Source organism: Trichomycterus rosablanca, chromosome 2 (assembly GCF_030014385.1).
Source record: "Trichomycterus rosablanca isolate fTriRos1 chromosome 2, fTriRos1.hap1, whole genome shotgun sequence".
Classification (NCBI taxonomy): domain Eukaryota; kingdom Metazoa; phylum Chordata; class Actinopteri; order Siluriformes; family Trichomycteridae; genus Trichomycterus; species Trichomycterus rosablanca.
Genome location: NC_085989.1, coordinates 57,684,023 through 57,711,730, shown reverse-complemented (window position 1 = coordinate 57,711,730; position 27,708 = coordinate 57,684,023). Strand labels below are relative to the sequence as shown.

The following is a 27,708-nucleotide window of genomic DNA, read 5'->3' as shown; positions in this document are numbered from 1 at the left end:
ATAATATTTAATAATTCTCTCTGATTGTTGGAGTTATTGTATTTATTAAACAGAAGAACTAAAGTTGAAGAGCTACGAGTTACTCAATGTAAGTTTGTACGCTGTAAGTGTGAGCGTGTAGTGTGTATGAACATGGATGTTTAGTTTTAACTAACTCTGATATGTTTACATTTATTAAACTTTCTATACACACTAATTCATCTGTAGTACAATTCCACTGATAGAACCAGTAAAGATTCTACTGAATGTGACAGAATGAACAGAGAGATGAATCTAGCGTGTAGGTGAAGTGTAGAGGAGAACATCACTCAGCTGGGTTCTGCTGCTTCCAGTTTAAGACTATACTTTCAGGAATCATTTCTATAGTTACTGACTAGGAAATGTGATTTGAAAGTGTTACGTCTCTTTAACCATGGTGATGAGCTGTGATGTTTCTTTCTGAGCATGAATCAGATGGAGAGGAATGATTTATTCGTCTGCTCTTCATCATTGATGAATGTTCTGACTGTTTCTATCAGTTTAGGAAAGAGAAACATGTCCAGAGTGGTTCAAGTTAATTTTGGTTAAATAAAAGTGTTTTTCTCTGGTGATCAATTTTATGAATCTCTTTCTTTTCAAGCTTATGAAATATCAAGCTGGAAAATTTAGAAATAAAAGTTATTAAGTCTCAAGTTCTGCTCTGATCACTTGTTCTATCTCTTTCCCAGCCCCCTATGATTTAAGTAATTTATATACAATTTATAAACAAAACAAGGATAAATATTAATAAATGAATAAGAAGAGAACAGAATAAAGAAGAATCTCACTTCCATTCCCTCTCCTGAACACGGTTACTTTCTCATACAGCATCAGTGGATCAGAAACATTTTTTCTTGTAGATTTGAGTTTTGTAATACTTTAATTTAAATGATGTTTATAACTTTGAAGGCTCAGAGTTTGTTTAATTATATAAAACATGAGCCCATAAGGTTTGTTTGTGGCTCTGTGGTGTGGTAACATGTGAGTAAATGTTTAAATTAGTGTCGAGGATCAGACTCAGTATAAATGTACCATCTGCTAAAGTTTGGACAGTTCTGATGAAATTCTGTCTTTTGTTAATTGACTACGTAAAAAATATGTGAAATTTTCTTCAGCTGAGAAAAAAACTTCTGCACATTTTACTCTGAGTGACTGAAATTAACTGAGGAAAACAAAACACACGTGACGTGTGAAAAAGTTCAGTTACATTAAATATGTTTTGATTTTAATGTGAAATTTAGCAAATAAATATTGGTGTATAATGAACAGTAGTGCATTACTTAACATGATCATCTTTAATAGATTAGCACTCTGTCAAGAGCAAATTCCTCCCTTATATTTACTTGTTAAGGCACAGAGACCAACAGAGTAATAAAAACCCAAACAGTAACAGAACCAACAACAAAAAAAACAAATTCTTCAATTCAGCTCATAATACATGTAACCACTCTGAACATGTTTTCTTCTTCTAAGCTGTTAGAAACAGTCAGAACATTCATCAATGATGAAGAGCAGATGAATAAATCATTTCTCTCCATCTGATTCATGCTCAGAAAGAAACATCACAGCTCATCATCATGGTTAAAAAGACGTAACACTTTCAAATCACATTTCCTAGTCAGTAACTATAGAAATGATTCCTGAAAGTATAATCTTAACCTGGAAGCAGCAGAACCCAGCTGAGTGATGTTCTCCTCTACACTTCACCTACACGCTAGATTCATCTATTCATTCATTCTTTATTTAAAACCAAAACCATACTGAGGAAAATCCCACAATGCAGGATTTATGATTTAGTAATTTAATTTAATGATTTATTTAAATTTACCACAAATGCAGCATAAAGAATCTCGATCACCTCAATAATAAAAGTTCTATTAACTATAAGTACCTCTGAACCTTGTGTATGAAGTAAATGTGCTGGGTTGTGGTGTTAAACAGATAAACAATTTGAAGTGTTCAAGGGCTACGAGTGCTCAGTATGAGTTTGTATGGTGTGATGTGAATGTAATTTTTATTATATAGGGGTATATAAGTGTAATATTATACACTTCATAATGTATTTAGTAGTTTTCAGAGTTACTACACTGATGATTTGTGCTACTTTAGCTGCTACATTCAGGTTTACTGATAAAAATGTTTCTACAATCACTGATTTTTCTCACAGACTTTCTGTAATTCATCTTTAGTTCGGTTCCACTAGAAGCACATGTGATGATTTTAAAATCATGTTAAAAGAAATACATGTAATGAAGCATCACTGTTTTATATCATAACCTGAAATGATTAAAATTATGGTGATGAAGCTGGTTAGATATTGAAGAATGAACAGAGAGAATCTAGCGTGTAGGTGAAGTGTAGAGGAGAACATCACTCAGCTGGGTTCTGCTGCTTCCAGGTTAAGACTATACTTTCAGGAATCATTTCTATAGTTACTGACTAGGAAATGTGATTTGAAAGTGTTACGTCTCTTTAACCATGATGATGAGCTGTGATGTTTCTTTCTGAGCATGAATCAGATGGAGAGGAATGATTTATTCTTCTGCTCTTCATCATTGATGATTGTTCTGATTGTTTCTAACAGTTTAGATGAAGAAAACATGTTCAGAGTGGTTAGCTGTAATTTAGGTTAAATGAAAGCGTCTGTTTTTCTTTGGTGATCAGCTTTATGAGCTTTTTCTTTTCAAGCTCATGAAACGTTGAGCTGGAAAATTTAGAAATCATAAGATATTAAGTCTCAAATCTCATTCTTTGTATCAGTTGTTCTATCTTTTTCCCAAACCCCCATAGTTGAAGAATTTAGTAATTTATATACAATTTATAAACAAAACAAGGATAAATATTAATAAATGAATAAGAAGAGAACAGAATAAAGAAGAATCTCACTTCCATCTCCTCCCCTAAACACGGTTACTTTCTCATACAGCATCAGTGGATCAGAAACATTTTCTCTTGTAGATTAAAGTTTTGTAATACTTTAATTTAAATGATGTTTATAACTTTGAAGGCTCAGAGTTTGTTTAATTATATAAAACATGAGCCCATAAGGTTTGTTTGTGTCTGTGGTGTAATAACGTATAAGTAAATGTTTAAATTAGTGTCGAGGATCAGACTCAGTATAAATGTACCATCTGCTAAAGTTTGGACAGTTCTGATGAAATTCTGTCTTTTGTTAATTTACTACATAAAAAAATATGTGAAGTTTTCTTCAGCTGAGAAAAAAACTTCTGCACATTTTACTCTGAGTGACTGAAATTAACTGAGGAAAACAAAACACACGTGACGTGTGAAAAAGTTCAGTTACATTAAATATGTTTCGATTATAACGTGAAATTTAGCTAATAAATATTGGTGTATAATGAATAGTAGTGCATTACTTAACATGATCATCTTTAATAGATTAGCACAATCCCTTTTCCCAAACCCCCATAGTTGAAGAATTTAGTAATTTATATACAATTTATAAACAAAACAAGGATGAATATTAATAAATGAATAAGAAGAGAACAGAATAAAGAAGAATCTCACTTCCATCTCCTCCCCTAAACACGGTTACTTTCTCATACAGCATCAGTGGATCAGAAACATTTTCTCTTGTAGATTTGAGTTTTGTAATACTTTAATTTAAATGATGTTTATAACTTTGAAGGCTCAGAGTTTGTTTAATTATATAAAACATGAGCCCATAAGGTTTGTTTGTGGCTCTGTGGTGTTGTTACCATGTTACCAACATTTTACCAACATGTGAGTAAATGTTTAAATTAGTGTCGATGATCAGACTCAGTATAAATGTACCATCTGCTAAAGTTTGGACAGTTCTGATGAAATTCTGTCTTTTGTTAATTTACTACATAAAACGAAATATGTGAAATTTTCTTCAGCTGAGAAAAAAACTTCTGCACATTTTACTCTGAGTGACTGAAATTAACTGAGGGAAACAAAACACAAATGTGGCGTGTGAAAAAGTTCAGTTACATTAAATATGTTTTGATTTTAACTTGAAATTTAGCAAATAAATATTAGTGTATAATGAACAGTAGTGCATTACTTAACATGATCATCTTTAATAGATTAGCACTCTGTCAAGAGCAAATTCCTCTCTTATATTTACTTGTTAAGGCACAGAAACCAACAGAGTAATAAAAACCAAACAGTAACAGAACCAACAACAAAGAAAACAAATTCTTCAATTCAGCTCATAATACATGTAACCACTCTGATCATGTTTCCTTCTTCTAAACTGTTAGAAACAGTCAGAACATTCATCAATGATGAAGAGCAGATGAATAAATTATTTCTCTCCATCTGATTCATGCTCAGAAAGAAACATCACAGCTCATCATCATGGTTAAAGAGACATAACACTTTCAAATCACCTTTCCTAGTCAGTAACTATAGAAATGATTCCTGAAAGTATAGTCTTAACCTGGAAGCAGCAGAACCCAGCTGAGTGATGTTCTCCTCTACACTTCACCCTCACACTAGACTCATCTCTCCAACATGGAGGTTTCTAGTAGAAGTTAGTACTATAATACAATAATATAACAGTAGATATAACAATATCTGACTCACCCTGGAAACAGGAAGTGAAGTTTGTCAGCCTCATACCCAACACCTGAGGTATCATTAGAAAGACCAGGATGGAATTTATAGGGTAACACAAACGATTAAAAAAGAAAGATTTAAAACTAAAGTGTCGATTACAGAGAATATAAATGGATAAATGTGCTCTCAGGAGGATAAATGATGAGGTTTCATTAAATCTATATAATATTTAATAATTCTCTCTGATTGTTGGAGTTATTGTATTTGTTAAACAGAGGAACTAAAGTTGAAGAGCTACGAGTTACTCAATAATAAATGATAATAATCCATTTTATTCATGGCGCATTTCAAAACACTCAAGGACACCTTACAAAAGCAAGAACGTAACAGACATCAATAAACCATTAAAATCTAATAGAAAAATCAATAAAGATAAATACAATAAAATCAATACAATCTCTAAACAGTCAAATGTAATCACTATTAAACAAATATTGGGGTAGTAGTACCAATCAAGTTTGAAAGATTAGTAGTAGGCTAGCTTGAAGAGGTGAGTTTTAAGTTGGGATTTAAAAGTAGAGAAACAATCGATAGTACGGATATGGACTGGGAGGGTGTTCCAGAGAGAAGGGGCAGAGTGGCTTAAAGCCCTCGCACCCATCCATAGTCGACAGGCGGACAGAAGGAATAGAAAGCTGGAAGGCTGAGGAAGACCTAAGAGTGCAGGTGGGATTGTAGAATTGGAGTAAATCGGAGATGTAAGAGGGTGCTAGACCATGTAGAGCTTTGAATGTGAATAATAAGATCTTAAAGTGTATGCGATAATTTACGGGGAGCCAGTGAAGCTGTCTGAGAACTGGAGTGATGTGATTAGTTGAGGGTGACCCAGAGATAATCCGTGCAGCGGAGTTTTGGACTAGTTGGAGTTTTTGTAATGATTTATGAGGTAAGCCGAATAGGATTGAATTACAGTAGTCTATGCGTGATGTTACCAGCGCATGGACGAGAATGGCAGTACTTGTTTGACTGAGGAACGGGCGTAGGCGGTTGATATTCCTTAAGTGGAAGTAGGCAGATCGTGTAATGTTATTGATGTGTGCTTTAAAAGAAAGATGACTGTCAAGAACAACACCCAGGCTTTTAACCTGGGAAGAAGGCGAAATGACAGAGTTTTCAAAGTTCAAAGTAAACGATTTGGTTTTGGCGAGAGTGGTCTTAGTTCCCACAAGGAGAATTTGGGTTTTATCTGTATTAACCATCAGGAAGTTTTTAGAGAACCAGTTTTTAGTTTCGTCTAAGCAGTCAGATAGGGTAGAAGGTGGGAGCAAGGCATTAGGTTTAGTGGATAAGTATAGTTGGGTGTCATCAGCATAACAGTGGAATTGGATTTTATGTTTCCTAAATATTTGACCAACAGGTAGAAGGTAAATAATAAATAAGAGAGGTCCTAGAACAGAGCCCTGTGGGACACCACAAACAACTTCAGATGGGTGAGACTGAAAATGTTTGAGTTGAACGAACTGGCTACGACCATTAATATAGGAGAAAAACCATGCAAAAACAGTATCAGTAAGTCCGATTGATTTGAGGCGGTCCAGCAAGATTTTGTGTGAGATAGTATCGAAGGCCGCCTTCAGATCTAGAAGAATGAGAATGGTTAGCAAACTAGAGTCAGCTGCCACTAGAAGGTCATTAGTTATTTTAAGAAGTGCCGTTTCTGTGCTATGTAGAGGGCGAAAACCAGACTGGAAAGCCTCATATAAATCGTTGTCTATTAGATATTTATGAACTTGAGCAAAAACAACTTTCTCAATAATTTTAGATTATTAAAAGGTAGATTAGAAATAGGACGAAAGTTATTTAGGTCATTGGGATCCAAGCCAGGTTTCTTAAGTATGGGTGTAATAGTTGCCATCTTGAGAGGGGCAGGAAGAGAACCAGAAAGAAGAGATGATTGAACAATGGCAGTAATAGGAGTACACAGAGAGGAAACGCAAGATTTGACAAGGTTTGTAGGGAGAGGATCAAGAATGCAGGTTGAAGGTTTAGATTTTTGGATAAGGTGGGTTATTTCAGTTATAGTAGGAAGTTCAAAAGTAGATAGGGAACAAGAACATAGTACATGAGCAGTTGTACAGTCATAGCTTATAGTATTAACAGGTGGAGAGTACAGCTGCTGGTGAATATTTTGGATTTTGGAATTGAAGAATGACATAAACTTGTCACACAGTTCAGTTGAGTACATGTGGTTAGGTAAAGTGTCCGGTGGCTGCAAAATGTTATTCACAGTAGAAAAAAGTGCACAGATGTTACCCTCAAGCGCCCTAAATAGTGATCCATAGTAGGTAGATTTGGAAGCCGAGATAGCATCTTTATAATGCAGTAGGTGGTTATTATACATTTCCTTGTGCACAGTAAGTCCACTTTTCCTATACAGGCGTTCGAGCTGTCGTGCCCTTGATTTTAGTTGTCGTAGTTCAGTAGTCTACCATGGTGCAGTGCGAGTAAATGAAACAGTTCATGTTTTTAATGGGGCAAGATTATCCAAGAGATTATGCAGCTCTGTGTTGTAATGAGAGATGAGGTCTTGGGTAGAAGCAGATCCATAGTTCCAATGGAGAGCACTGGCTCCTGATGATAGGGCAGTATGATCGATGTTCTTGATATTACGGAATGAGATGGCCCGAGGACTCGTTTTAGCTGATGGCGGTGTCACAGTAAAAGAAATCAGGTGATGATCAGAGATAGGAAGATCTGAAGCAGTACAATTCAGAGGGGTTACTCCAGAACAGCAGATGAGATCTAGAGTATGCCCCTTGCAGTGGGTTGGAAAGTCCACATGTTGATGCAGGCCAAAACCATCGATGCATGACAAGAAATCTTTTGTAAATGTATTATTTTTGTTGTCAATGTGGATGTTGAAGTCTCCGAGAACTATTGTGTTCGGTGACATAGAGCAGAGTGAAGTTAGGAAAGTGGAAAAATCATTTATAAAATCAGTATTATGCTTAGGTGGTCGGTAGATTGTGGCCAAAATAGTAGGTATTGGTCCATTAATTTGGATAATAGTTGATTCAAATGAAATATGAGGAGGAACAGACACTGATACGGTGGCCGAGAAGTGCAAAACAAATTTACATTTCAGAAAACAAAATTACAAAAAAACAAAAACAAATTTACAACAAAAGCAAAAACAAATTTACAAGTGCTCGGGTACCCAGTGTTTGTAAATTTGTTTTGGCATATGTAAAAGTGTTTCAGCACTTGTAAATTTATTTTCGGCATATGTAATTTTGTTTTCTAAAATGTATATTTGTTTTGCACTTCCCGGCCGCACATTTCTGACGGAAAAGGTAGGGACAATAAACCGGAAGTGCGTGTTGCTTACCTGCTGTCAATCAAACTGTTTCTCAGCGGTAAAGTGAACGGAGTTTGTGATGGTGACGATAAACAAGGTTTTGTCTAGTTTGTGGAAATCATTTTATCCAGTTGACCCGCTATTGTTTTTCTTGTGGAAAGTTTTGTGCAGATGTTTAGACGTGGCGTGTGCATCTCTATTTACCATCCGCTCTTCTAAACATCTAAGGAATTCCCACAAGAACAACAAAAGCGAAATAATGAAAATCATTAACACAAAATGGACAAAACATTGTTTATTAGGGACGGAACATGTGATACCGAGGCTTTAAAGCTTGTTTCACTTTTGTAACACTGGACTCAGTGTATCGGAGCTTATATTAAAGCAGCAGCATGTGCGGGACTGATGAAGCTTTGTGCTGTGTTTTATCTCACTCACTATATAAGAGACAATCAAACCAGGGTTACCCACCGTCCTGTAACATACACAATCCTTCTTTATCTGGAGACTAAACGCCGCGTTCTGTATTGAACTGATACAGGACGCTTTGTTCCGTATTTTTATCAGTGGGAGACTGAGGGAATTATATTAAGTAGTGTTCACTTTTATTCTTAGTAACGGTGTGTGTGCGCTGGTTATAGCAGCAGGGGGGGGACCTTACACAGTCATGAGAACAAAGGTTTTATTTATGGTGTTTAACATTTATTATTTACATTCTTTATAATAATAAGTCAGAACCATATTTTAGGCAAAACAACGCACTCCTCCCACTGTGCTACTCATACAGCGGTGTATTAAACAGGTTATGTCACGTTACTAAGAATAAAAGTGAACACTACTTAATATAATGAATTAAGCAGCAGTTTCCTTCTGTTTTATACACCACACCGTCTCCCATTGATAAAAATACGGAACAAAGCGTCCTGTATCAGTTCAATACAGAACGCGGCGTTTGGTCTCCAGATAAAGAAGGATTGTGTATGTTACAGGACGGTGGGTAACCCTGGTTTGATTGTCTCTTATATAGTGAGTGAGATAAAACACAGCACAAAGCTTCATCAGTCCCGCACATGCTGCTGCTTTAATATAAGCTCCGATACACTGAGTCCAGTGTTACAAAAGTGAAACAAGCTTTAAAGCCTCGGTATCACATGTTCCGTCCCTAATAAACAATGTTTTGTCCATTTTGTGTTAATGATTTTCATTATTTCGCTTTTGTTGTTCTTGTGGGAATTCCTTAGATGTTTAGAAGAGCGGACGGTAAATAGAGATGCACACGCCACGTCTAAACATCTGCACAAAACTTTCCACAAGAAAAACAATAGCGGGTCAACTGGATAAAATGATTTCCACAAACTAAACAAAACCTTGTTTATCGTCACCATCACAAACTCCGTTCACTTTACCGCTGAGAAACAGTTTGATTGACAGCAGGTAAGCAACACGCACTTCCGGTTTATTGTCCCTACCTTTTCCGTCAGAAATGTGCGGCCGGGAAGTGCAAAACAAATATACATTTTAGAAAACAAAATTACATATGCCGAAAATTAATTTACAAGTGCTGAAACACTTTTACATATGCCAAAACAAATTTACAAACACTGGGTACCCGAGCACTTGTAAATTTGTTTTTGCTTTGGTTGTAAATTTGTTTTTGTTTTTTTGTAATTTTGTTTTCTGAAATGTAAATTTGTTTTGCACTTCTCGGCCACCGTACACTGAGGTCACTTTCCATTTCTTACTGTAGAGGGTAGCAATACCGCCTCCTCGCCCAGTGGTGCGAGGTTCACAGGTAAAGGCAAACCCGGGTGGAATGCATTGATTTAATTGAGAAAACTCACCAGGTTGTTGCCATGTCTCGGTCAATGTACGTTTGTACGCTGTAAGTGTGAGCATGTAGTGTGTATGAACATGAATGTTTAGTTTTAACTAACTCTGATATGTTTACATTTATTAAACTTTCTATACACACTAATTCATCTGTAGTACAATTCTACTGATAGAACGAGTAAAGATTCTACTGAATGTGATAGAATGAACAGAGAGATGAATCTAGTGTGAGGGTGAAGTGTAGAGGAGAACATCACTCAGCTGGGTTCTGCTGCTTCCAGGTTAAGACTATACTTTCAGGAATTATTTCTATAGTTACTGACTAGGAAATGTGATTTGAAAGTGTTACGTCTCTTTAACCATGATGATGAGCTGTGATGTTTCTTTCTGAGCATGAATCAGATTGATAGGAATGATTTATTCTTCAGCTCTTTGTCATTGATGAATGTTCTGACTGTTTCTAACAGCTTAGAAAAAAGAAACATGTTCAGAGTGGTTACATGTATTATGAGCTGAATTGAAGAATTAGTTTTTTTTGTTGTTGGTTCTGTTACTGTTTGGTTTTTATTACTCTGTTGGTCTCTGTGCCTTAACAAGTAAATATAAGAGAGGAATTTGCTCTTGACAAAGTGCTAATCTATTAAAGATGATCATGTTAATGCACTACTATTCATTATACACCAATATTTATTTGCTAAATTTCACGTTAAAATCTAAACATATTTAATATAACTGAACTTTTTCATATGTGTGTTTTGTTTTCCTCAGTTAAATTCAGTCACTCAGAGTAAAATGTGCAGAAGTTTTTTTGTCAGCTGAAGAAAATTTCACATATTTTGTTTTATGTAGTCAATTAACAAAAGACAGAATTTCATCAGAACTGTCCAAACTTTAGCAGACGGTACATTTATACTGAGTCTGATCCTCGACACTAATTTAAACATTTACTTATACGTTATTACACCACAGACACAAACAAACATTATGGGCTCATGTTTTATATAATTAAACAAACTCTGAGCCTTCAAAGTTATAAACATCATTTAAATTAAAGTATTACAAAACTCAAATCTACAAGATAAAATGTTTCTGATCCACTGATGCTGTATGAGAAAGTAACCGTGTTCAGGAGAGAGTGTGGAAGTGAGATTCTTCTTTATTCTGTTCTCTTCTTATTCATTTATTAATATTTATATTTGTTTTATTTATAAATTGTATATAAATTACTAAACTACCGGGGTTTGGGATAAAGACAGAACAAGTGATACTAAGAGTAAGATCTGAGACTTAATAACTTTCAAAGTTTAATGATTTCTAAATTTTTCCTGCTCTCTGTACTTTATAAACACTTCAAGAGCTTGAAAAGAAAGAGATTCATAATAATAGACAAAGAAAAACCATAAACTTTTATTTAACCAAAACATAATCTAACCACTCTGAACATGTTTCTTTCTCCTATTCTGTTAGAAACAGTCAGAACATTCATCAACGATGAAGAGCAAAAGAATAAATCATTCCTCTCCATCTGATTCATGCTCAGAAAGAAACATCACAGCACATCATCATGGTTAAAGAGATATGACACTTTCAAATCACATTTCCTAGTCAGTAACTATAAAAATGATTCCTGAAAGTATAGTCTTAACCTGGAAGCAGCAGAACCCAGCTGAGTGATGTTCTCCTCTACACTTCACCTACACGCTAGATTCATCTATTCATTCATTCTTTATTTAAAACCAAAACCATACTGAGGAAAATCCCACAATGCAGGATTTATGATTTAGTAATTTAATTTAATGATTTATTTAAATTTACCACAAATGCAGCATAAAGAATCTCGATCACCTCAATAATAAAAGTTCTAGGAACTATAAGTACCTCTGAACCTTGTGTATGAAGTAAATGTGCTGGGTTGTGGTGTTAAACAGATAAACAATTTGAAGTGTTCAAGGGCTACGAGTGCTCAGTATGAGTTTGTATGGTGTGATGTGAATGTATTTTTTATTATATAGGGGTATATAAATGTAATATTATACACTTCATAATGTATTTAGTAGTTTTCAGAGTTACTACACTGATGATTTTTGATACTTTAGCTGCTACACTCAGGTTTACTGATAAAAATGTTTCTACAATCACTGATTTTTCTCACAGACTTTCTGTAATTCATCTTTAGTTCGGTTCCACTAGAAGCACATGTGATGATTTTAAAATCATGTTAAAAGAAATACATGTAATAAAGCATCACTGTTTTACATCATAACCTGAAATGATTAAAATTATGGTGATGAAGCTGGTTAGATATTGAAGAATGAACAGAGAGAATCTAGCGTGAGGGTGAAGTGTAGAGGAGAACATCACTCAGCTGGGTTCTGCTGCTTCCAGGTTAAGATTATACTTTCAGGAATCATTTCTATAGTTACTGACTAGGAAATGTGATTTGAAAGTGTTACGTCTCTTTAACCATGATGATGAGCTGTGATGTTTCTTTCTGAGCATGAATCAGATGGAGAGGAATGATTTATTCTTCTGCTCTTCATCATTGATGAATGTTCTGACTGTTTCTAACAGTTTAGGAGAAAAAAACATGTTCAGAGTGGTTAGGTTATATTTTGGTTAAATAGAAGTTTCTGATTTTTCTCTGTTGATCATTATTATGAATCTCTTTTTTTTCAAGTTCTTGAAGTGTTTATATAGTACAGAGTGCAGGAAAAGTTTAGAAATCATTAAACTTTGAAAGTTATTAAGTTTTAAATCGTACTCTTAGTATCACTGGTTCTACCTCTTTCCCAGATCCCCATAGTTGAAGAATTTAGTAATTTATATACAATATATAAATAAAACAAGGATAAATATTAATAAATGAATAAGAAGAGAACAGAATAAGGAAGAATCTCACTTCCATCCCTTCTCCTGAACATGGTTATTTTCTCATACAGCATCAGTGGATCAGAAACATTTTCTCTTGTAGATTTGAGTTTTGTAATACTTTAATTTAAATGATGTTTATAACTTTGAAGGCTCAGAGTTTGTTTAATTATATAAAACAAGAGCCCATAAGGTTTGTTTGTGGCTCTGTGGTGTGGTAACATATGAATAAATGTTTAAATTAGTGTCGAGGATCAGACTCAGTATAAATGAACCATCTGCTAAAGTTTGGACAGTTCTGATGAAATTCTGTCTTTTGTTAATTTACTACATAAAAAAATATGTGAAATTTTCTTCAACAGTACAAAACTTCTGCACATTTTATTCTGAGTTATTGAATATAACTGAGGAAAACAAAACACACATGTGACATATGAAAAAGTTCAGTTACATTAAATATGTTTAGATTTTAACATGTGAAATTTAGCAAATAAATATTGGTGTATAAGGAATACTATTGCATTACTTAACATGATCATCTTTAACAGATTAGCACTCACTCAAGAGCAAATTCCTTCCTTATATTTACTTGTTAAGACACAGAGACCAACAAAGCTACAAAAACTGAACAGTAACAGAAATAACTGTAAAAAAAAAAAGAAAAAAATGCAGTCTTCCATTCAGCTCATAATACATGTAACCACTCTAAACATGTTTCACTCTTCTCAACTGTCAGAACATTAATTAATGATGAAGAGCAGATGAATAAATCATTCCTCTCCATCTGATTCATGCTCAGAAAGAAACATCACAGCTCATCATCATGGTTAAAGAGACGTAACACTTTCAAATCACATTTCTTAGTCAGTAACTATAGAAATGATTCCTGAAAGTATAGTCTTAACCTGGAAGCAGCAGAACCCAGCTGAGTGATGTTCTCCTCTACACTTCACCCTCACACTAGATTCATCTCTACAGTCATTCATTCATTCTCTCTGTATTTGTTCTTTCTTTCTGTCACCACAATTATAATCAAGTCAAGTTAATCTATTTAAAACAGAGACCATCTATTACAAGTAGTTATTTTCTTTTATTTATTTACCTTAAATTGCTCATAATTTACTGTTACTTCAAGTGAATGCATAATGTCTGTGTTTTATAGTCAGTGGAACTTGTTGTAAACCTGACCACTCTGAACCTGCTTCCTTCTTCCAGACTATAAACAAATGTCATTATTTTAAAAGTGGTTGTTTGTGTAAGTTTAAGAACTGGGAGGGCATGCTCATTTGTTATGTTGCAACCTGACATACAAGCAATATGTATACTGTATATTCCTTAGTGTAGTAGTCTCTGTAATGAATGAATACAGAGAGAATCTAGTGTGAGGGTGAAGTGTAGAGGAGAACATCACTCAGCTGGGTTCTGCTGCTTCCAGGTTAAGATTATACTTTCAGGAATCATTTCTATAATTACTGACTAGGAAATGTGATTTGAAAGTGTTATGTCTCTTTAACCATGATGATGAGCTGTGATGTTTCTTTCTGAGCATGAATCAGATGGAGAGGAATGATTTATTCACCTGCTCTTCATCATTGATGAATGTTCTGACTGTTTCTAACAGTTTAGATGAAAGAAACATGTTCAGAGTGGCTAATTGTAACGTGTTAAATGCTAAAGTTTATGTTTTTTGAGCTGTTTGTTAAGGAATGTACTTTGTATGTAACCGTGTTTTATCACAGGTACACTTTAGTCAGAAGTTTAGTGAGTAAACATAAGGTTTGAATATGCTCTTGACAGAATGTTTAACAAACTTAATCAAAATAACAAGAAAAAATGAAAGTAGTGAACTATAGCACCTGGTTTAATCCATTTTGAATGTGACCACTCGGAAATATTATTATAGTATTGTTACAGGCTATTTAACACAGTGAATGATAATGAAGAGCACCACGACCTTGATCAGGATGAATACAGATGAATGAATGTGTTGATATCAGTTCTCACACTGCAGTCCAGTAGAGGCGCTAATAAATCTGAACCCTGTAGATCCACCAGCTCAGTTCAACCAAGAAGGAGAAGAAGCTTCATCCGCCTCTGTGTTTATACTAAAGTGAATCATCTGTAAGTAAAATATAGATTTATTTATTTATTCATTCATTTATTCATTCACACAAACTGCTCCGCTAACTGTTTACATCCTACATGATTCAGTACCGACGAATCAATTCATCTGAACCGATCCAGCAAGATGAATCAACTGAGCGGAACTGATTCAGTGTTATAGAAACGTATTAAGTTCTTTTAGTTTTGTTTACAGGTTTTTACAGTTTTATAGAAACTTATTAAGTTCTTTTAGCTTTGTTTACAGGTTTTAAATAGTTTTATAGAAACGTATTAAGTTCTTTTAGCTTTGTCTACAGGTTTTTACAGCTTTATAGAAACGTATTAAGTTCTTTTAGTTTTGTTTACAGGTTTTAAATAGTTTTATAGAAACGTATTAAGTTCTTTTAGCTTTGTTTACAGGTTTTTACAGCTTTATAGAAACGTATTAAGTTCTTTTAGCTTTGTTTACAGGTTTTTAATAGTTTTATAGAAACGTATTAAGTTCTTTTAGCTTTGTTTACAGGTTTTTACAGCTTTATAGAAACGTATTAAGTTCTTTTAGCTTTGTTTACAGGTTTTTACAGTTTTATAGAAACGTATTTAGTTCTTTTAGCTTTGTTTACAGGTTTTTAATAGTTTTATAGAAATGTATTAAGTTCTTTTAGCTTTGTTTACAGGTTTTTACAGCTTTATAGAAACGTATTAAGTTCTTTTAGCTTTGTTTACAGGTTTTTATAGTTTCATAAAAACATATTAAGTTCTTTTAGATTTGTTTACAGGTTTTTACAGTTTTATAGAAACGTATTAAGTTCTTTTAGCTTTGTTTACAGGTTTTTACAGCTTTATAGAAACGTATTAAGTTCTTTTAGTTTTGTTTACAGGTTTTTACAGCTTTATAGAAATGTATTAAGTTCTTTTAGCTTTGTTTACAGGTTTTTACAGCTTTATAGAAAAGTATTAAGTTCTTTTAGTTTTGTTTACAGGTTTTAATAGTTTTATAGAAATGTATTAAGATATTTTAGCTTTGTTTACAGGTTTTTAATAGTTTTATAGAAAAGTATTAAGTTCTTTTAGCTTTGTTTACAGGTTTTTACAGCTTTATAGAAACGTATTAAGTTCTTTTAGCTTTATTTACAGGTTTTTACAGCTTTATAGAAATGTATTAAGTTCTTTTAGCTTTGTTTACAGGTTTTTACAGCTTTATAGAAACGTATTAAGTTCTTTTAGCTTTGTTTACAGGTTTTTATAGTTTCATAAAAACATATTAAGTTATTTTAGATTTGTTTACAGGTTTTTACAGTTTTATAGAAACGTATTAAGTTCTTTTAGCTTTTTTTTACAGGTTTTTACAGTTTTATAGAAACATATTAAGTTCTTTTAGCTTTGTTTACAGGTTTTTACTGTTTTATAGAAATATCAAGTTCTTTTAGCTTTGTTTACAGGTTTTTATAGTTTTAGAGAAATGTATTAAGTTCTTTTAGCTTTGTTTACAGGTTTTTACAGCTTTATAGAAACGTATTAAGTACTTTTAGCTTTGTTTACAGGTTTTTATTGTTTTATAAAAACATTAAGTTCTTTTAGCTTTGTTTACAGGTTTTTACAGCTTTATAGAAACGTATTAAGTTCTTTTAGCTTTGTTTACAGGTTTTTAATAGTTTTATAGAAACGTATTAAGTTCTTTTAGCTTTGTTTACAGGTTTTTACAGCTTTATAGAAACGTATTAAGTTCTTTTAGCTTTGTTTACAGGTTTTTACAGTTTTATAGAAACGTATTTAGTTCTTTTAGCTTTGTTTACAGGTTTTTAATAGTTTTATAGAAATGTATTAAGTTCTTTTAGCTTTGTTTACAGGTTTTTACAGCTTTATAGAAACGTATTAAGTTCTTTTAGCTTTGTTTACAGGTTTTTATAGTTTCATAAAAACATATTAAGTTCTTTTAGATTTGTTTACAGGTTTTTACAGTTTTATAGAAACGTATTAAGTTCTTTTAGCTTTGTTTACAGGTTTTTACAGCTTTATAGAAACGTATTAAGTTCTTTTAGCTTTGTTTACAGGTTTTTACAGCTTTATAGAAACGTATTAAGTTCTTTTAGCTTTGTTTACAGGTTTTTACAGCTTTATAGAAACGTATTAAGTTCTTTTAGCTTTGTTTACAGGTTTTTACAGTTTTATAGAAACGTATTAAGTTCTTTTAGCTTTGTTTACAGGTTTTTACAGCTTTATAGAAACGTATTAAGTTCTTTTAGCTTTGTTTACAGGTTTTTACAGCTTTATAGAAACGTATTAAGTTCTTTTAGCTTTGTTTACAGGTTTTTATAGTTTCATAAAAACATATTAAGTTATTTTAGATTTGTTTACAGGTTTTTACAGTTTTATAGAAACGTATTAAGTTCTTTTAGCTTTTTTTTACAGGTTTTTACAGTTTTATAGAAACATATTAAGTTCTTTTAGCTTTGTTTACAGGTTTTTACTGTTTTATAGAAATATCAAGTTCTTTTAGCTTTGTTTACAGGTTTTTATAGTTTTAGAGAAATGTATTAAGTTCTTTTAGCTTTGTTTACAGGTTTTTACAGCTTTATAGAAACGTATTAAGTACTTTTAGCTTTGTTTACAGGTTTTTATTGTTTTATAAAAACATTAAGTTCTTTTAGCTTTGTTTACAGGTTTTTACAGCTTTATAGAAACGTATTAAGTTCTTTTAGCTTTGTTTACAGGTTTTTAATAGTTTTATAGAAACGTATTAAGTTCTTTTAGCTTTGTTTACAGGTTTTTACAGCTTTATAGAAACGTATTTAGTTCTTTTAGCTTTGTTTACAGGTTTTTAATAGTTTTATAGAAATGTATTAAGTTCTTTTAGCTTTGTTTACAGGTTTTTACAGCTTTATAGAAACGTATTAAGTTCTTTTAGCTTTGTTTACAGGTTTTTATAGTTTCATAAAAACATATTAAGTTCTTTTAGATTTGTTTACAGGTTTTTACAGTTTTATAGAAACGTATTAAGTTCTTTTAGCTTTGTTTACAGGTTTTTACAGCTTTATAGAAATGTATTAAGTTCTTTTAGCTTTGTTTACAGGTTTTTACAGCTTTATAGAAACGTATTAAGTTCTTTTAGCTTTGTTTACAGGTTTTTATAGTTTCATAAAAACATATTAAGTTCTTTTAGATTTGTTTACAGGTTTTTACAGTTTTATAGAAACGTATTAAGTTCTTTTAGCTTTGTTTACAGGTTTTTACAGCTTTATAGAAACGTATTAAGTTCTTTTAGCTTTGTTTACAGGTTTTTACAGCTTTATAGAAATGTATTAAGTTCTTTTAGCTTTGTTTACAGGTTTTTACAGCTTTATAGAAAAGTATTAAGTTCTTTTAGTTTTGTTTACAGGTTTTAATAGTTTTATAGAAATGTATTAAGATATTTTAGCTTTGTTTACAGGTTTTTAATAGTTTTATAGAAAAGTATTAAGTTCTTTTAGCTTTGTTTACAGGTTTTTACAGCTTTATAGAAACGTATTAAGTTCTTTTAGCTTCATTTACAGGTTTTTACAGCTTTATAGAAATGTATTAAGTTCTTTTAGCTTTGTTTACAGGTTTTTACAGCTTTATAGAAACGTATTAAGTTCTTTTAGCTTTGTTTACAGGTTTTTATAGTTTCATAAAAACATATTAAGTTATTTTAGATTTGTTTACAGGTTTTTACAGTTTTATAGAAACGTATTAAGTTTTTTTAGCTTTTTTTTACAGGTTTTTACAGTTTTATAGAAACATATTAAGTTCTTTTAGCTTTGTTTACAGGTTTTTACTGTTTTATAGAAATATCAAGTTCTTTTAGCTTTGTTTACAGGTTTTTACAGTTTTATAGAAACATATTAAGTTCTTTTAGCTTTGTTTACAGGTTTTTACTGTTTTATAGAAATATCAAGTTCTTTTAGCTTTGTTTACAGGTTTTTACAGCTTTATAGAAACGTATTAAGTACTTTTAGCTTTGTTTACAGGTTTTTATTGTTTTATAAAAACATTAAGTTATTTTAGCTTTGTTTACAGAATTGTATAGTTTTATAAAAACATATTAGGTTCTTTTAGCTTTGTTTACATGTTTTTACAGCTTTATAGAAACGTATTAAGTTCTTTTAGCTTTGTTTACAGGTTTTTATAGTTTTATAGAAACGTATTAAGTTTTTTAAACTTTGTTTACAGGTTTTTACAGCTTTATAAAAATGTATTAAGTTCTTTTAGCTTTGTTTACAGGTTTTTACAGCTTTATAGAAATGTTTTAAGTTATTTTAGCTTTGTTTACAGGTTTTTATAGTTTTATAGAAACGTATTTATAACGAGGTCTGTGGTAGCTGGTGAACGTGCCCCGGGTTCCCAGCGAAACAGACGTTACAGAGCTCAGCAAACAAAGGCCTCTTATACCAGGCCTCCCAATTAGTGCTGATCACCCGCAGCTGTGGGGCTGACTATTTAAGCCAGCTCTACACAGCAGTGGGTGTCGCACCTTTGTTTGTTTTGTGGTCTCTTGTGGCAGCTCGTCCACACTGTTTTTAGTCATAGGTGGTAGCCCTGGTGGCGCTAGGCCATTCGGGTAAGTAAAACCGCAAGGTTTGAGGTAGTGAGGGTTTTCTTTCTGCCTCTTAGAAATAGTGTGGTGCGACGCCGCGCAGTCCTCGAACTGCTGTTTGTTTCAGCGCTAGCATTAGCTTAGCGGTCTCACTCAGTGCTCTATTAGCGCTGGTTATATCCTAGGCATCAGTGCCTTTAGTTAATCAGAACATTGGATTCTCCAACCGCTGGGTGGCGACTCCGGAAAGCAATCGGTAGTCACGCCAACATCCCCGGTTCGAATCCACACTCTCTACAGCTGCCCAGCTTTCGTGTAGTTGCTGGGTAGACTCCTTATCGCTGTCTCTTTAAACGCTAACTTTAGCTTTAGCGGCTTTCACTCAGCGCTGTTTTAGCGTTGGTAGTAATTCCGGCATCAGTGCCTTTAGTTAATCGGAACATTGGATTCTCCAACCGCTGGGTGGCAACTCCGGAAAGCAATCGGTAGTCACGCCAACATCCCCGGTTCGAATCCACACTCTACAGTTGCTTAACCTTTCTCATTTGTTTCTCTCTTGTTTCAGATCGGTGTTCTTCAGCTTCCGTCGGAGTTTCCGATTGGTTTTTGTTTTGTTTTATGTTAGCTGTTTACCTTTTCTGTTGTCCTTATTAAATAAATAAAATATCTTTCCATATAATTTTACTTCTGCATTTGTGTCCCTTTCTTCCCACGTGACAGAAAGGTGCGACCATACCATGGACGCAGCAGAAGTTCCACCCCTTGCGGACGTTCTACGTCATCAAGGGGTAGCGTTAGGCAGGCACGAGGTGGCCCTAAACGAGTTGGCGCAGCGGGTAGCTGCGCTCACCCTGCAGCCGCCAATTCTTAGGTCCGGTCCTGAACCCCCAGCCCACTCTCCTACCCACTCCGGAGGGTGTGGAAACCGCGACACCCCTATTTCGCCTCCCGAAAGGTATTCGGGAGAGGCTAAGAGGCGCCGTGGCTTCCTCCTCCAGTGTGCCCTTGTGTTCGAGCTGCAACCCTCTCGCTACCCCACGGAGCGATCGAAGGTTGCATACATAATATCCCTTTTGACTGGCCGAGCTTTAGAATGGGCTACCGCCCTCTGGGAGCAAAATGCTCTGGAATGCTCTTCGGAAAGCTCCTTTAAGGAAGCTATAAAGGAGACCTTTTTTCACCCTTCGGGTGGCCGTGAGGTAGGCCCTCGTCTACTCGAGCTTACCCAAGGTGCTCGGTCAGTAGCCGATTATGTAATCGAGTTTCGAACGCTCGCGGCTGAGTGCGGTTGGGACGAGGGGGCCCTTACTGCCATATTCCATCGTGGTTTGTCTGGTAAAGTGAAGGACGAGCTGGCCACCAGGGACCCTCCTACCACTCTTAAGGACTTCTATGTCCTGGCCACCGCCATAGACACCCGCCTTCGCCAGCGAGCCCGGGAACGGGGCACCTGTTCCCCGTTCACCCGCTCGCAGGTCTCTCCCAATTCTCCTCCGCCTGTCCTGGATCCTGAACCCATGCAGTTGGGGTCAGCTCGCGCTGGTGCCCCAACGGCTTCGGGTCCGCCTGCCCGACCCCGGCAGCCATTAAACTAGTAGGCCGCTCTCGAGCCAGGGACTCGGGAGTGAGCCGAACTACCATCCCTGTCCAAGGACTATTTCTGCAGGCCCGGTTGCTTTGGGGCCTGGGAGACACAGACCTTCGGGTCTGTGTGGATTCAGGCGCGGTGGAGAGTTTCATAGACATCAACCTGGTACACAGGCTGGGGATTGAGGTCCAACCGCTAACAACTCCAGTGTCGGTCCATGCTGTGGATGGCCGACCTGTAGCGGGCAGCCCGATAACCCACCAGACGCGACCTCTCACGTTGCGCCTGGAAAACCACGAGGAACGGATCACCTTTCTTGTGACCCACGTTCCTCACCTCCAGGTGGTTTTGGGGTATTCGTGGCTGCAAAGACACAACCCCCAGATCGACTGGGCCACCGGATCGATCTTTATCTGGGGAACGCAGTGTCGGGACTCGTGCTTACTGCAAGGCGGCGCGAGCCCCGAGCCGTCCGAACCCAAGATGGCGATTCCGGATTTGGCAGCTGTTCCTCCTGTGTACCATGATTTATGGGAGGTTTTTAGCAAGTCCCGGGCGCAGGACTTGCCCCCCCACAGACCGTTCGATTGCGCCATCAACCTTTTGCCCGGCACTACTCCTCCTAGGGGGCGCCTTTTTTCGCTCTCCGGTCCAGAAAAGGTTGCTATGTAGGAGTATGTGCGTGAGGCGCTCAAACAGGGGTTCATCCGTCCTTCCTCCTCCCCAGCTGGGGCAGGGTTCTTTTTTGTGAACAAGAAGGACGGCACCCTGCGCCCCTGTATCGATTATCGCGGTCTGAATGCCGTTACGATCAAGGATCGGTACCCGCTGCCGCTGATGGCCACGGCTTTCGAAGCCCTTCAGCGAGCATCGGTTTTTTCAAAGCTCGATCTTCGCAGCGCGTACAATTTGATCCGGATCAGGCAGGGGGATGAGTGGAAGACTGCGTTCATTACGCCCACTGGCCACTATGAGTACTCGGTGATGCCATTTGGGTTAATGAATGCCCCCGCAGTCTTCCAGAGATTTATCAATGAGGTCTTGCGGGAGACTCTTGGTAAATTCGTCTATGTTTACTTAGACGATATTCTTATCTTTAGTCAGTCCATCGACGAGCATATAGGGCATGTCCGACGAGTTCTCCAGCTCTTGCTCGACAACCATCTGTTTGTCAAGCTGGAGAAGTCAGTCTTTCACTCCCCCACGGTCTCGTTTCTGGGGTTTGTAGTGTCCGAGGGCACCCTGCGCATGGACTCGGCTAAAGTATCTGCTGTGGAGAAGTGGCCAACTCCAAGTTCTTTACGCCAACTGCAAAGGTTTTTGGGCTTTGCAAACTTTTTTCGGCGTTTCATTAAGAACTTTAGCTCAGTCGCCGCTCCGTTAACGGACCTCACAGGCAAAGGTCCGTTCCAATGGACGGTGCGGGCCCAGCAAGCTTTCGACAAGCTAAAAACACTCTTGACAACTGCTCCCGTCTTGCAGTTGCCCGACCCAGAGGAACCCTTCGTTGTCGAAGTGGATGCATCCGAGGTCGGGGCTGGGGCAGTTTTGTCCCAAAGAGTGGGGCCGGGGAAGAAGCTACATCCATGTGCCTTCTTCTCGCACCGCCTGACTCCAGCCGAGCGGAACTACCCGGTTGGAGACAGGGAACTCTTGGCCATTAAGTTGGCGTTAGAGGAGTGGCGACACTGGCTCGAGGGGGCCAAACATCCTTTTCTTGTCTGGACGGATCACAAAAATCTGTCATTCATCCAGCAAGTCAAGAGGATGAACTCCCGTCAGGCCCGGTGGTCCTTATTTTTTGGAAGGTTCAATTTTACACTGTCTTATAGACCGGGGTCCAAAAACGTCAAACCGGACGCTCTGTCTAGACAGTGGGAACCGACCAGGCCGGAGACCGGACCTGATCCCGTGATCCCCTCGACCCAGATAGCGGCCCCAGTCACATGGGGCATATCGAAGGTCATTCGGGATGCCCAACGGGCTGAACCCGACCCCGGTGGGGGACCTCCTGACAGACTGTACGTACCTTCATCCGTACGGCGTCAGGTCTTCGAGTGGGCTCATGCTTCCCCATTTGCGGCGCACCCAGGCGTGACTAAGTCCCTGGTCTTGCTGCGCCGAAGATTTTGGTGGCCGGGGATGGAGAATGAGGTACGTGACTTTGTCCGTGCCTGCTCTGTGTGTGCTCTTAACAAGAGTCCCAGAGAGCGCCCCAGGGGCCTTCTTCATCCGTTGCCAATACCGGCTAGACCGTGGTCCCACATTGCCCTGGACTTTGTGACAGGCTTGCCTAGGTCCAGAGGGTTCACGGCGGTATTGGTAATTGTCGACCGGTTTACCAAATCTTGCCTCTTTATCCCACTGCCCAAGCTACCATCCGCCATGGGCACTGCGCAGATCATTCTGAATCATGTGGTGAGAGCACATGGGGTCCCCTCAGACATTGTGTCAGATCGGGGCCCACAGTTTGTGAGCCAGTGCTGGCGGGCCTTTTGCCAACTTATTGGCGCGAAGGCCAGCTTATCCTCCGGTTACCACCTGGAGTCGAATGGGCAGTCGGAGAGGCTTATCCAGGATCTGAGCAAGATGCTCAGGTGCCTGACGGCAGGGAATCCGACCACGTGGTCGGATAAGCTGATGTGGGCAGAGTTTGCTCACAACACCCTGCATCATTCGGCGATCGGCATGTCACCGTTTGAAGCTCAGTTCGGGTACCCTCCTCCGCTCTTTCCTGAGCAGGAGCAGCAGGTAGCGGTCCCGTCTGTACAGCTTCATGTCCGCCGCTGCCGCGCCGCCTGGCGCAAAGCTAGGCAGGCACTTGTGGCCACCCAGCGCTCTGTGAAGCGCAAAGCTGACCGCAGGCGGCAGCCGGCTCTTACCTTCCGGCCAGGCCAACGAGTACTTGTTTCAACAAGGGATCTCCCCGTTCGAGGTGTTCCACATAAGTTGGCACCCAAGTACATTGGCCCGTTCAAGGTGGTAAAGCGGATTAACCCGGTGACGTATAGGTTGGAGCTTCCTCCCCGCATGAAAGTGCATCCAACCTTCCATGTCTCCCATCTCCGACCATTTATGTGCGGGGGAGTTTTACCCCCTCCCCAACCTCCCGCCCCTCGTATCATCCAGGGTGCCCCTGCCTTCACGGTTCGCCGGTTACTTGACAGCAGGAAGGTTCAGGGTAGTACCCAATACTTGGTGGATTGGGAAGGTTACGGCCCTGAGGAACGTTCATGGGTACCGGCTCGTCAGATCCTGGACCCTGAACTGATCCGCGAGTTCCGACGGAACCGAGCTGCGGGTCTTGGGACCTCAGGAGCTGTCCCTAGAGGAGGGGGTTCTATAACGAGGTCTGTGGTAGCTGGTGAACGTGCCCCGGGTTCCCAGCGAAACAGACGTTACAGAGCTCAGCAAACAAAGGCCTCTTATACCAGGCCTCCCAATTAGTGCTGATCACCCGCAGCTGTGGGGCTGACTATTTAAGCCAGCTCTACACAGCAGTGGGTGTCGCACCTTTGTTTGTTTTGTGGTCTCTTGTGGCAGCTCGTCCACACTGTTTTTAGTCATAGGTGGTAGCCCTGGTGGCGCTAGGCCATTCGGGTAAGTAAAACCGCAAGGTTTGAGGTAGTGAGGGTTTTCTTTCTGCCTCTTAGAAATAGTGTGGTGCGACGCCGCGCAGTCCTCGAACTGCTGTTTGTTTCAGCGCTAGCATTAGCTTAGCGGTCTCACTCAGTGCTCTATTAGCGCTGGTTATATCCTAGGCATCAGTGCCTTTAGTTAATCAGAACATTGGATTCTCCAACCGCTGGGTGGCGACTCCGGAAAGCAATCGGTAGTCACGCCAACATCCCCGGTTCGAATCCACACTCTCTACAGCTGCCCAGCTTTCGTGTAGTTGCTGGGTAGACTCCTTATCGCTGTCTCTTTAAACGCTAACTTTAGCTTTAGCGGCTTTCACTCAGCGCTGTTTTAGCGTTGGTAGTAATTCCGGCATCAGTGCCTTTAGTTAATCGGAACATTGGATTCTCCAACCGCTGGGTGGCAACTCTGGAAAGCAATCGGTAGTCACGCCAACATCCCCGGTTCGAATCCACACTCTACAGTTGCTTAACCTTTCTCATTTGTTTCTCTCTTGTTTCAGATCGGTGTTCTTCAGCTTCCGTCGGAGTTTCCGATTGGTTTTTGTTTTGTTTTATGTTAGCTGTTTACCTTTTCTGTTGTCCTTATTAAATAAATAAAATATCTTTCCATATAATTTTACTTCTGCATTTGTGTCCCTTTCTTCCCACGTGACAGTATTAAGTTCTTTTAGCTTTGTTTACAAGTTTTTACAGCTTTAAAGAAACGTATTAAGTTCTTTTAGCTTTGTTTACAGGTTTTTACAGCTTTATAGAAATGTTTTAAGTTATTTTAGCTTTGTTTACAGGTTTTTATAGTTTTTTAGAAACGTATTAAGTTCTTTTAGCTTTGTTTACAAGTTTTTACAGCTTTAAAAAAACGTATTAAGTTCTTTTAGCTTTGTTTACAGGTTTTTATAGTTTTATAGAAACGTATTAAGTTCTTTTAGCTTTGTTTACAGGTTTTTATAGTTTTATAGAAACGTATTAAGTTCTTTTAGCTTTGTTTACAGGTTTTTACAGCTTTATAGAAATGTTTTAAGTTATTTTAGCTTTGTTTACAGGTTTTTATAGTTTTTTAGAAACGTATTAAGTTCTTTTAGCTTTGTTTACAAGTTTTTACAGCTTTAAAAAAACGTATTAAGTTCTTTTAGCTTTGTTTACAGGTTTTTATAGTTTTATAGAAACGTGTTAAGTTCTTTTAGCTTTGTTTACAGGTTTTTATAGTTTTATAGAAACGTGTTAAGTTCTTTTAGCTTTGTTTACAGGTTTTTACAGTTTTATAGAAACGTATTAAGTTCTTTTTTTCTTAATATATTGATGGAATTTCAGGTGACGGATCTCCAGTAGACCGACAGCTTGAAGGTTTCCACATGAAGCCTGTGAAGAAGGAAGAACCTGAAGATGAACTCGGTAAACTCATTTATTTATCTTGAACAGCTACTACAAGTAATGTGATGAATGACTAACAATTACTACCAGTGTTTATTATTTATAATGTTATAAATGTATTTTATTATTTTCTGCTTCAGAACTGAACAAGGATTTCTCCTGCGCCTCGTGTCCACGTTCCTCTACAACCCAAAATCACCTCCACAATCACATCAAGAGCTGCAACCATGATAAATATGATGATGCGCTGGTGAAGATTAAGACTGAACATGAGGATCTGATGCCCACCAGAAGCTCCAGTAATCAGCAAACGTCCTCTGGTACTGTCAGCATTAACACGTCTCTCAGTCCCACACAGGAAGAAGGAAACGTCTGCTCACAGTGTGGGAAGAGCTTCAGGTACCTGAGTGATCTCAAAATACACCAGCGCATTCACACTGGAGAGAAACCATATGACTGCTCACAGTGTGGAAAGAGCTTTAGTACCCGGGGTGCTCTCAAAATACACCAGCGCATTCACTCTGAAGAGAAACTGTATTACTGCTCACAGTGTGGGAAGAGTTTTACAACACAGGATCATCTGAATGTACACCAGCGCATTCACACTGGAGAAAAACCTTATTCCTGCTCACAGTGTGGAAAGAGTTTTAATCAACAGGGTCATATGACATTACACCAGCGTGTTCACACTGGAGAAAAACCATATCAGTGCTTGCAGTGTGAGAAGAGTTTTAATCAAATGATCAATCTTAAAATACACCAGCGCATTCACACTGGAGAGAGACCGTATCAGTGCTCACAGTGTGAGAAGAGTTTTAAAGCAGGAAGTAACCTTAAAAGACACCAGCGCATTCACACTGGAGCAAAACCGTATCAGTGCTTAGAGTGCGAGAAGGGTTTTAATCGACTGAGCCCTCTCAGAAGACACCAGCGCATTCACAATGGAGAGAAAGCGTATCAGTGAGGAAAGAGTTTTACTGTACAGAGAACTGGACAAATGAAAGGAAGTGTGTTTGTGCTCAGCAGCTCTGTAATCGTGCTGTAAGCAAACTGCTGCTCCGGTATCATGTGCTCCGGGTTTTAGTTGATGGTTTCTGAATGAAATTGTGGGTCAGATGTGTGGAGAAAGAGGCCTAGAAGAAAAGCTTCTGCTCTCATGGACTGTCGGGCGTGGTCAGTCTCTATTATTGGAGATTGTAGCTGGTAGGACAGATGGAGTAATCTAGTGGATCTAAATCCAGGGTGGTGGTGACATCTGGAGATCTCAGGAGAACATTGTAATGAGGAGAGGTGTGAGTCCTACACAGAAGATCGCTCAGTAGTTAGAGCAGCTGGTTCCATTGCTTTAAAGTGGAACCTTTAGCATGTAAAGTGTAATAATGAAGAATCCTGATCAACAAAGATCCACCCACCATAAATGTTCTGGACCTCGAGGAACTGAACTTTTTAATCGCTTTTAATAAGATCAAACTATTTTCTTTTAAATATGTCAGATATTTTGTGGTTCCTGATGTTTTAGTTCATGATGAGTTAACATGATTGTGATGATCAGTAATAAAAACACGACTTTAAATAAACATTTATTTGATTTCTTTGTGTTTATAAATGATTTCTATATTTAAATATCACTTCTCTATAAAGTGTAGCTACAAGGTTTAAACCAGTACTCAGAAAAACAAGGTTAGATTCTCTCCTCGGTGTAGAAATAACTGGAAAAGACATTATTGCTCGTCTTTATACTATGATTCAGGTGGATACCTTCTCCCTCTCCACTGTCTGTCAGACACCAGTGGGAAACGAATCTGCAACGTACTTCTGATGACAAAATGTTATG

The 27,708-nt window shown here is 37.6% G+C and overlaps 1 protein-coding gene and 9 non-coding genes across 11 annotated transcripts; 6 read left to right on the top strand and 4 right to left on the bottom strand.

Moving 5' to 3' along the window:
* Positions 1-335: 335 nt before the first annotated feature.
* Positions 336-548, top strand: LOC134309378 (small nucleolar RNA U3). Its single transcript, XR_010011115.1, has one exon. It is a non-coding gene; the product is annotated as a small nucleolar RNA U3 (small nucleolar RNA).
* Positions 549-1,461: 913 nt separating this feature from the next.
* Positions 1,462-1,674, bottom strand: LOC134309325 (small nucleolar RNA U3). Its single transcript, XR_010011063.1, has one exon. It is a non-coding gene; the product is annotated as a small nucleolar RNA U3 (small nucleolar RNA).
* Positions 1,675-2,419: 745 nt separating this feature from the next.
* LOC134309340 (small nucleolar RNA U3) lies at positions 2,420-2,632 on the top strand. Its single transcript, XR_010011078.1, has one exon. It is a non-coding gene; the product is annotated as a small nucleolar RNA U3 (small nucleolar RNA).
* A 1,596-nt stretch (positions 2,633-4,228) lies between these two features.
* On the bottom strand, positions 4,229-4,441 carry LOC134309492 (small nucleolar RNA U3). The gene has a single exon (XR_010011206.1). It is a non-coding gene; the product is annotated as a small nucleolar RNA U3 (small nucleolar RNA).
* A 5,594-nt stretch (positions 4,442-10,035) lies between these two features.
* Positions 10,036-10,248, top strand: LOC134309408 (small nucleolar RNA U3). Its single transcript, XR_010011143.1, has one exon. It is a non-coding gene; the product is annotated as a small nucleolar RNA U3 (small nucleolar RNA).
* A 933-nt stretch (positions 10,249-11,181) lies between these two features.
* Positions 11,182-11,394, bottom strand: LOC134309372 (small nucleolar RNA U3). The gene has a single exon (XR_010011109.1). It is a non-coding gene; the product is annotated as a small nucleolar RNA U3 (small nucleolar RNA).
* Positions 11,395-12,139: 745 nt separating this feature from the next.
* LOC134309302 (small nucleolar RNA U3) lies at positions 12,140-12,352 on the top strand. Its single transcript, XR_010011042.1, has one exon. It is a non-coding gene; the product is annotated as a small nucleolar RNA U3 (small nucleolar RNA).
* A 966-nt stretch (positions 12,353-13,318) lies between these two features.
* Positions 13,319-13,521, bottom strand: LOC134309416 (small nucleolar RNA U3). Its single transcript, XR_010011151.1, has one exon. It is a non-coding gene; the product is annotated as a small nucleolar RNA U3 (small nucleolar RNA).
* A 536-nt stretch (positions 13,522-14,057) lies between these two features.
* Positions 14,058-14,270, top strand: LOC134309389 (small nucleolar RNA U3). The gene has a single exon (XR_010011125.1). It is a non-coding gene; the product is annotated as a small nucleolar RNA U3 (small nucleolar RNA).
* Positions 14,271-14,664: 394 nt separating this feature from the next.
* Positions 14,665-27,434, top strand: LOC134335961 (zinc finger protein 239-like). Of its 2 annotated transcripts, XM_063018626.1 has the most exons (3): positions 14,665-14,740; positions 25,815-25,895; positions 26,015-27,434. In XM_063018626.1, the coding sequence occupies exons 2-3, from the start codon at positions 25,856-25,858 to the stop codon at positions 26,836-26,838; spliced, it is 864 nt and encodes a 287-aa protein (XP_062874696.1). In that variant the 5' UTR covers positions 14,665-14,740; positions 25,815-25,855; the 3' UTR covers positions 26,839-27,434. The 2 variants fall into 2 exon arrangements, with proteins under 2 accessions (XP_062874696.1, XP_062874689.1); XM_063018619.1 differs by lacking the exon at positions 14,665-14,740 and having other exon boundaries at positions 25,711-25,895.
* Positions 27,435-27,708: the final 274 nt, after the last annotated feature.